Source organism: Sturnira hondurensis, unplaced genomic scaffold (genome assembly GCF_014824575.4).
Source record: "Sturnira hondurensis isolate 20B ecotype Veracruz unplaced genomic scaffold, ASM1482457v3 Scaffold0000780, whole genome shotgun sequence".
In the NCBI taxonomy this organism is placed as follows: domain Eukaryota; kingdom Metazoa; phylum Chordata; class Mammalia; order Chiroptera; family Phyllostomidae; genus Sturnira; species Sturnira hondurensis.
Genome location: NW_028073411.1, coordinates 20,152,771 through 20,162,159, shown reverse-complemented (window position 1 = coordinate 20,162,159; position 9,389 = coordinate 20,152,771). Strand labels below are relative to the sequence as shown.

At 60.9% G+C, this 9,389-nt stretch overlaps 1 protein-coding gene across 1 annotated transcript; it reads right to left on the bottom strand.

The window, feature by feature from the left end:
- Positions 1 to 2,720: 2,720 nt before the first annotated feature.
- CLBA1 (clathrin binding box of aftiphilin containing 1) lies at positions 2,721 to 5,163 on the bottom strand. Its single transcript, XM_037049949.1, is given in 4 exon segments — positions 2,721 to 2,989; positions 2,991 to 3,047; positions 4,010 to 4,197; positions 4,200 to 5,163. Coding segments are annotated over 4 exon segments (564 nt in total). The 5' UTR covers positions 4,426 to 5,163; the 3' UTR covers positions 2,721 to 2,896.
- Positions 5,164 to 9,389: the final 4,226 nt, after the last annotated feature.

Here is a 9,389-nt window from a genome sequence, read left to right as displayed (position 1 = left end):
TTGGGGGAAAAAACCCCAAAGGTATCCCCTGCAGCCGTGTCCCCTCCCCCACCTCCCACAGGAAAGTGGAGGCCCAGCAGGGACACACATTTGCTGCTCCAGGTTGGGGCCAGGTGGGCGTGTGTGGTCCCACCACAGGGTCCAGAGTAGCGTGCTCCCCATGGCCTTCTACCTGGGGGTCCCTACACCTGGGGGTTCCCTCCATCTGCCCCTGCTGACCCCAGCCATCTACGCAAAGCTGGAGGATGGTCCTCAAGACGGGTCTGCACACATCTTCACACACGGCCACCCGAGGCCCTCCTACACCCCTGTGGGGTGAGTGGCCACCAGCCTCTCTGCTTAACTGTTACTTAGGTTTCTTCGTTCTCCGGTTCTGGACCATTTTATTGTATTTATTTATTTATTTATTTAAAATTGCGCTTTTGGGGCCGACTGTGCCTGACCTGGTAGGGGAGAAAGACTGCTTCTACGACCTGCGTGTCTGAATCAGGAGCCCAGTGAACACTCAGTGTGCAGGCCCCTCCCAGGTCAGAAGTCCCCTCCTGGAGCTGATCAGCTAGGCCTCAGACTGGGCTCTGCTTGGACGGGGAGGGAGGGGGATGCTGTGGCTCCTGTCTTGGTGGCTGGAGGTACAGTTCACTGAAAGTACTGCTTGCAGGGGTGGAGCTGGGTGGGGCAGCATTCAGATTCTGACGCTGGGCTGAATGGGGTGAGGGAGGCTCTGTGGAGACGGGTCAAGCACTGGCCCCCCAGGTTGAACTTGGGTGTGGGGGAAGGCAGGACACATCTGTCCCCAGAGACCCTCAGCCCTCGACAGTGGGAATGAATTTTAATAAAGGGAAAAGTAAGCAACCCAAACACGGAGACCCAGGCAGCCAGCAGGCCCATTCCCGCCAAGTGGCTCACCTGGGTCTGTCTCAGGGCTCTACACTGGGGCAGATGGAAACCTCACACCTGGACCTCTTCAGACTCTTCGGGCTTGGAACCTTCCAGAACACACCCTGGCCCTGTCGTCTCTCCCAGCCCTCCTGCACTGGCAGGGGGAGGGTAGCCTGCTCCTGGCTCTGAAAGTGCTTGGCCACCACAGGCTCAGGAGCTCACGTGGCCCAGTCCCTGCAGGGCTGCAGGGCTCTGAACCCTCTGAGCACCCCCAGGCCCGAGCTGTCTCCTCTCAGCCTCCCCTCCCTCCCTTCTGTCCTGTTTTCCTGGCACCAAGACAGTAGGGCACCCCTCATTGGGCCTCCCCAGCTCCTTCTGGCCCAGTGTGGCCCCTTGGCCAACACAGCTACCCTGTCTTCACGCATTGCCTGCCCCTTCTGGGTTTTCCATGCATGGGAACGTTTTTAAAACTTAAATGGGAAAAGGCCTTTGCCCCTCGATTGCTGGACTCAGCACAGTCTGTGTGAGCCAGACGCTGTCAGCCAGGTCTTCCCACACCCCCACTCCTTGTCCATCAGGCATTGCTTCAGGGGGCCACCTCCTTCCTTCACTAGCACCCACGGCTACCTGGCCTCGTCACCCACCTTTCTGAGAGCAGCAGCCGTGCTGCATGGAAAAATTATGTCTCAGTGGTCCTGGGGCAGGTGTGCCCACCATCTCCCAGGGGGGTGGCTCTCCGAGGGGGGCCGTGGCCGCAGGTGGCTGGCACCATCTCTGTGGATCCCACCCATGCACCCTGGAGCCCATCTGCATTGAGATCACCCTCAGGGCAGCGTCTACTCCGAGAACTGGGGAGAGGTGTTCCTGGCAGCAGGGCCTGCTCCAGTCACTGGGAAGTGGTCGCGCTGTCTGCACCCTGAGGATGCAGAACGTTCTCCAGAATGTTCCAGGTTCAGAACGGCCCATTCCACTTGAGTTAAAAGGCAACCTCAGAACACACGCAGAAAACAGCACCTGACCACTTAGGCTCCTGCAAACAGCCTTCCTCCAGGCAGGGGCCCAGCTGTCCCACTACACGCCCACTTGCCCCAGTGATAGCTGCCACCCTGCAGAACCCTAGCACGTCCTCCTGCCCAGCCCTACTCCCTCCTTGAGCACGTCCCTGGCACCAAAGGGCTTATTTTCATAACCAGACGGTCCCTCTGAGGGGCAGAAGCCCCATGTACCTGGACCCACACTGGCACCACAAAGGCTACCCTGATGCGGTTGGGACACACTTGGTAGAGGGAACAGAGGAGGGATGTCTACGTGCCATCCACTGCCACCAGGCCACCCTGAGAGGGACGGGGAGGCACTTGACTGCAGGAGATAGAGCGCCAAGTGCCTGGATCGTGTCTCAGTCACCTGGCTTTAGTTCCTGGAAGTAATATGGACCTTGCGCCTCCCCACACTGTCCAGCGCTGCCTAGTCACTCTTCCACCAAAGGCCCCTCTGCTCGCCTACTGGTGTGGGCCACACCAGGAGAAGCAGCTCATCCAGAAGACTCACTGGCCACCAGGGCAATGCTTCTCCCATCCTCTGGGCTCCAGGCCTGGGTCCACAGGCCTTTGCCAGTGGTGCCCTAGGCTGGGTGCTGGCTTGGGCCCCAGCAGTAGCTGGCCAGCCCAGAAGGGCCTGTCTGCAGAGCCCCCTGACCAAGCCTCAACCTGCTCAGCAGAGCGTGGAAGGACTGGGGAAGCTGCTCACCCAGACCTGCCCTCCTACCTATCACGAAGTCCGCTCCCAGAGCTAGTGCCCCCAGCCCACTTCGCTCCAGGGGAGCTTGAAGGGAAAGTGGGGAGACTGAACATGGCTCCAGAGGAGGGGCTTTGGCCAAAACATCACCCCGTGCCACCTGGTTCTCTGCGGGGGGGCTCAGGAGAGACAGCACTCTCTCTAAAGGTAAAAACAAAAGGCCTCCTGTGTCCATTTTGTCAACGCAGAGTGTGAACGGGGAGTCGCTGTGAAACACCCGTCCTCACCACCACACAGGCACAGACCCCAGGCCCGGCTTGTCTCCATCGTTCGTCTCTAGGGACTGGTCTACGGCAGAGATGTCTTCAGTCACCTGCTTGGACTGGTGCTTCTTGAAAAGCAAACCTGAACATATTCCCACAGCTGAGAATGGGCTGAAAAAGAAAAGACTAGCAGACCTAACTTAGGAGAAACACATGGAATGCCATCGTATTCCAAACATTTAATTTTGGTACAAATGAAATCTGTCAATGACTGTAATGACACCACTACCGCCACATGGCACACTCATCCCTGAAAGTCACTGATGAGTTACCACATCTCCCAGGTGTGAACTGGCTGTGAAATCCATCCAACGATGAATAGGGTGGTTCTCTGCCAAAGGCCAGGGATGGAAGTCAGTGTCGGCAGCAGTGGGGGAGGGAAACAGGCCGGAATCGTGCCATGGGCCTCCATGCAGTGCAGCAGGGGCGCCCCCTCTGCCCTCCCTTTGTCATTACTGCAGAGGTGGTGTGACGCTCAAATTGTTGGATACATCGGTTGAGCTGGAAGGCAAGTTCTGTTTTAAAAATCTGCAGTGGGAGCACAGAGCTGACCGTGCAGAGAATGGATGTCGGCAGAGGCCCTCGGAAACACTGACTGGTTTTGAACCTCCACCGTCCATCCCTACAAGCCAAACTTTCTCTCTGCTCCCTCCCTCCTTTTCCTCTTTGTTCTTGTGGTGCGTGGGGTGGCCCGTGTGGAAAGAGATGGTGGGGAAGGGGCTGAGGCAGTCCTGGAACAGGCAGACACGGGTGATCTCGTCTGGGTGGCAGAGCCAGGGGTGGGGGCCAGGCCCATCCCCACACAGACTGAAGTGGGGCTCCAGCTGAGGCTTTGCCCTGAACTGGGGCCAGGAGAGCACAGCCTGGTATGTGTGGCCAAAGCCAGGAGGAGGGCTAACTTTTTCCTTGGCCACAGAGGATGGGAGGACAGAGGCCAAAGGGAAGCAGACCCCATCCCTTACCAGCCCACCACAGCCTGAGGCCTGTAGCCTTCCTGCATACAAAACGCTTCCTGCACACTTTAGAAATACCTCGGAAGGGGAGATGCTGGCGGTCCAGGCACTGAGGGTTCACCCTGCTGAGGCTGGTGGGAACCACGCCTCTCTCAGCTGCTCAGGTGCTGTGGGCCTCTCCGGTAGTTCGAAGGGTGGAGAGAACTGCTCAGACTTGGCTGAAGATTCTCCAAAGCCTTCAAACTGCCCCCAGGCACGGCAGTGTTCCCGTGGGTCCAGACCACAGGTGGAGAAGGTGGAAAAACCCTACTGAACCCAGAGATCCAGGCTTCCCCATCCGATGGGGGAAGGTGGCAGCGGGTCCTCACCCACTGCACAGGCGCACCACTCTGCCCCCCAGGGGCATCGCTTGCACCGCTGTCTTCGGAGGTCTGGTGGAGGGAGACCTCGCCTGTTCCCCCCATGAGGTCACCTGGAGACCCGCTTAAAGGGGCCATCTGGCCAGGCTCTAGCCCCAGCTCCCACGGGCCTTGCATATCGGTGTTGCCTGGGAGGATGCTCAGGAGACTAAGCTCTACTGAGACGGCCCAGGACTGGACCGGGCCTCGGGGGCCGCCTGCTCACCCACTATCCCGGAGCTGCTGGTGGCTTCATCGGGAGTGCGGATGGCCTGGCGTGGGTCCAGTGTCGCACTGGAACGGACATAAATAACGTACACAGCCTGGCACCCGGGTAAAGGAACCGGAGCCGCTGCCCGGCCTCCTCCAGAGACTGCCCAGCACAGGGGCGTGTCCCAGGGACAACCAGGTGCTGCGGGGACGGACGGGGCCGGATTGGCAGGGGGCTGCCGGGCCCAGTACAGCCCGGTGCCCGGAGAGGGAGGCGCAGAGTTCCCGAGAGTGGAGTCGGGGCTCAGGTGCTTTCCTGGCTGGACCGGCGGGAAGGCAGCCGGAGGTGGGGGTCGGCAACTGAGGCCCCGGTGAGCCCGATACGCGGCTCCCGAGGGACGGGCTCCGACCGGCACCCACCTTAGCCGCCCATCGCCTTTGCTCGCGTGAGCCGCAAGCAGCTCTTACTGCCAACATCTGGTTCCGGTCGGTTGCCCGGCAACGACGCGCAGGAGCCTCACTTCCGGTGTGTCCGAGTGACGTCACGCTCCGGCGCCGCGTAGGGCGTGGCAACGCTAGGCCCCACTCACTGCGCCTGCGGAATGCGGCGCAGATACTGCGGTGGAGGTTTCTGCTCGGGAGTGCCAGCTGTGCTCTCGTGTTCCACGCGGCCCACGGGGCTCACGCGGCCCACGGGGCTCACGCGGCCCACGGGGCTGTCCGTGTAGTTATGTGATGTCTTCTCCGCAGGCTCCGGGGACAAGGCGGTTGTCTGTCTTGCCCGACCTAGTCCCTCGACCTAGTCCCTCCCTGACCTAGTCCCTCCCTGACCTAGTCCCTCCCAACGGGAAGGCGGTGGGTGTTCGCTGCCTGAGGGCGGAGTAGAGGCTCCGCCCAGCCTCTTGAGCGCCCGGATTCTACCAGATCATCAGCACCTCCTGCTGCCACCTACCCCCGCCCCGGGCACGGGGTACCTGGGGGCCTGCCTCGCCCTCCCGCCTGCCTCCTCCCAGGCAATCCAGGCTTCTCACCCATCACCCCTCACGCAGTCCTCTGAAATCAACCTTGAGGAGGGGGCTCCAGCCTCCCAGAGGCGGCCGTCCGGCCCTGGCCCCTGGCCCCGAGTCTACCTGCTCACCCACGTTGCTCTCCCCACCCCCCACCGGACCCCCTCTGGGCTCTTCCCGGGCCCAGTCCTGTCTGCATGAATCACCCACTCTCTCTCTGGTCCTTCTCAGCCAAGCTACTGAAAATATTAATTTAAAAAATGGCCAGATCATTCTCTGAACCCTGAACCGCAGCCTCCTGCCCCCGACCCTGCTTCGCTTGATGGGGTCAGACCGCCCAGCACCGGGCAGACAGCGGCCAGACTCAACTCTCCTGCTCGATGTCACCCGGGGACAGGGTGATCAGCCCCAAGTGACGCTGCTGCCTACTCACTGCTGGGACCCGTCGTCCACTGTCCTTGCCGTCCTCACTGTCCAGGGAGCTGGACAGTGGGTAGGAGCTGAGGGTAGGAGAAGTGTTGTCCTCACGTGCAGGCAGGGAAGTTGAGGCCAGGCCCAAAGGCCTGGGTGGGAAGTGCTGCTGGGGCTGGAGCCAGCTCTTGTGAAGTCCTCCACACCCTGTGTGGGCCTCTGTGGGGAGTGAGCACTGTGACCCTCAGGGTGCAGGGTGACATGACCGGGCACACAGCATTCCTTGGCATCCCAGGCAAGTCCCCCTCCTGACGCCCAAAACTTGTGAACATGGCTCTTGCATGGTAAAGAGGCCTTCACAGACAGGATTAAGTTATGGCTCCTGAAATGGGGAGGTTGTCCCTGGTTATGCTTTGGAGCCCAGTGGAATGGCAAGGGTCCTTACAGGAGGGAGCTGGGGGAGGTAGACAAGGGTAAAGGGTGGATAAGTGGTGGTGGAAGGAGACTTGGACTTGGGGCGGTGAGCACACAATACAGCATACAGACAGTGTGTTAAAGAACTATACACCTGAAACCTATATAATTTTATTAACCAATGTCACCCCAATAAATTAAATTAAAAAACACAGGGAGGCAGAGGGTCATTGTCTGAGAGAGGGTGGGAAGAGGGTGGAGTGATGTGGGCCGGGTGCTGAGGAAGGCCCATGGCCTCGGAGAGCTGATAAAGGTGAGGACACAGGCCTCCCCTGGAACCCCCAGAAGGACCAGAGCCCCCACCCCCACCTGGAACTGTAAGAGCATGAATGTCTGGGGTTGAGCCACTGTATGTATAGTTATTTGTCACAGCGGCCACAGGACACTCATACACCAGCAACCCTGCTGAGGAGGTGCTCTGAGCAGAGGCAGTAGGTGACCCTGACATTGGGTGCCCAGTGCTGACTGCAGCCCAGGTAGTTGATAGGTGGCCCCTGGTTCCTCAGGTCAGCATCCAGATAGGCAGACTGGGCACAACGTGGGGTACCAGCCGAAGGCCAGGCCTCCATGCCAGTGGGCGGCTCAGGGTTAAAAGCCCTCATCAGCTGGGGAAGGTTGGGCAGAGAGGCAGGTCCCCATTAAAGCTGGGGTACAGGGACTGAAGCCACAACCCGCCAAAGGGCCACCCCACCCCAGGAGGGGGTGGGTACAGTGTGGTCAGGGAAAGGCCACGGGACCCTCCCAGGCCCTTGTTGGGAGGGATGCCTCGCTGCACCTGAGCCCCAGCCCAGCTGAGTGGGGTGGGGTCAGCTGTGGAGTCAAGCCTTCTGTGTCCCAGCCTCAGGAGGACCGGGCCCCACAGCATCCTGGAGCCTCCCAGCATCCCTGGTGCGTGGTGGGGAGGGGTCCCTGCCCCAGGAAGCACTGGGTGTCCTGCTCCCGTGGGGCCCTCAGACCCTGATCCTTGGGGTAGGTGGAGGAGGGCACATTTCCCCATGTAAGGACATTCAGCTTAGGGAAGAGTGAAGCAGAGGCCGGGGACAACAGCCCTGGAACTCTCCCTCACCCTTACATGTGAAGGGCTGGGTGGGAGGCACATGGTGGCTGAGGGGGTCCAGGTGCCCCACCCAGGTGCTCCACTGTGCCTCTCTAGCTGGGCTGGACTAGGGCAGGGACAATGGCAGGAGCTATTTTTGCTTATGCTGCTGCAGCGGCCACAAAGAAACATCAATCATTGATGCTCTGGGCATTGGTGCTGCCTGGAGAGGTGGTGAGCCCCCTCTAGGCAGTGGGGGCAGGGTGGGGCCCCTGCCCAAGAGCCAGGGCTGCAGAAACACAGCTGGCAGCCCTGACTCCTCACCCTGGCTCCTGCATCCCGGCCTGGGGAGGCTGCAAGCAAGCCTGGAGCTTGGGCCGGTGGTCCCCAGAGTCCTTGGCATGGTGGTCCTGGGGAGGTGATGGGCCTCTGTCAGGTGGAGAGAGCACTGCTGAACTGCTGCAGCACCTCCTCCATGAGTGGCACCCAGGGGTGGTGCGGGGCCTTGTGTACACGGGGCTGGCTGTGGATTGGGCCCCTGTCTCTGTGCCCTGGGGGTGGGGGGACAATAATTCCTGAGCCACGCCCAGATGCTGTAGTCTTCTGAAGTAGGGCATCTGTCCCCAGAGGGGACATTAGGACGGGACTGGGGCTGGGCATGGTGACAGCGCTCTGTGGCACAAGGCCAGGCCTCAGCTAGGGGTCAGGACAGGCAGGGGGCACAGATGGGCTTCCTAGGTCCTGTCCCAGCCGCTCTCTCCTATAGGGCCTGTGATCCTGGGGCCAGGCTGGGGCTTCCAGGCACCTGTGGATGGGAACGGGAGAGGAGGAGGGGTCCAGTAGGAGGAAAAAGATCCCTGTCTGGCTGGCCTGGGGGCAAGAGCTGACTTCTGGGCAGTCTGCCTCCACATGCAGTGGGGCACAGTGCCCATGGGCTCAGAGCCCTCCAGAGATAAAACAGGCCCATGGGGGCACCATGGGGTACGTGGGGTATTCGGGGTGAACACAGCAGCTATGCAAGTCCCTGCCTCAGAGCCGACAGGAGAGGGGAAAGGACAGCTCCTGGGTGGGGGTCCCTGCCACCCCCACACTGAATCTGGAGCTTGAGCCAGTGCTGAGTCAACTCCTCAGCTGCAGAGTGAACAAGGCCCCAGCAGGGTGGCACGAGTTTGCCGAGCCCTTGCCAAGGTCAAGCACAGAAGTGGTCCCAGGGAGGGTCCCTGCCCCAGCCTCCCACAGGCCCTTGGTGGCCAGGGGTCCCAGGGACCACTTATGGCACAGGGGCCAGCAGCATGTGGCTCAGCACCCTCTCAGTGGCCATGTGAGGCCCTCCTTGCTGCCCATGCATAGGCGGGGCAGCCCTCAGCTTCCACAGCCAGGGCTGCACCGGCTCCCCACAGAGCGGGGTACAGCCACCACAGGCCCCTGTGCGTCATGCTCAACAGTCAGGAGATGTCACTTTGCCACTGGGAGTGAGGCTACTTCATTTGGGTGGGGGCCCAGGGTCCTCACAACTTCTCCAAGGTCACAGGCTGAATGGGGCAGGGGACACAGGGCTGAACCCTAAGGTCTCCTGAGACCGCCTGTGTCCCCAGGTCCAATGCCCATGGCAGAGGGGCAGGCTGAGACCAGTGACGAACCGGACCAGAGGCTGGACTTGACCCCTAGGTGGGCAGAGCACAGCAGGCCCCTAGGAGGCAGGCCTCCTGGAAGAGAGCTGAGAGCAGGGCCTCTGGCCCCAGGGCTTGCTGCCTGCTCTGGAGAAGACGCCAGGGCAGTAAGGGTGAGACCCATGCCCATGTCCCTGAAGGACAGGACTGTGCTTCATCATGGCACAGGCCTGAGAGACAGGAGGTGGCCGGGGCCTGTTCCCGTCAGTGACGTGTGTGTCTGTTGGACCAGCTTCTGGAAGGCTGCCTGGCTGCAGCCGGCTAACGGGAACCACAGAGCATGAGTCATCCAGC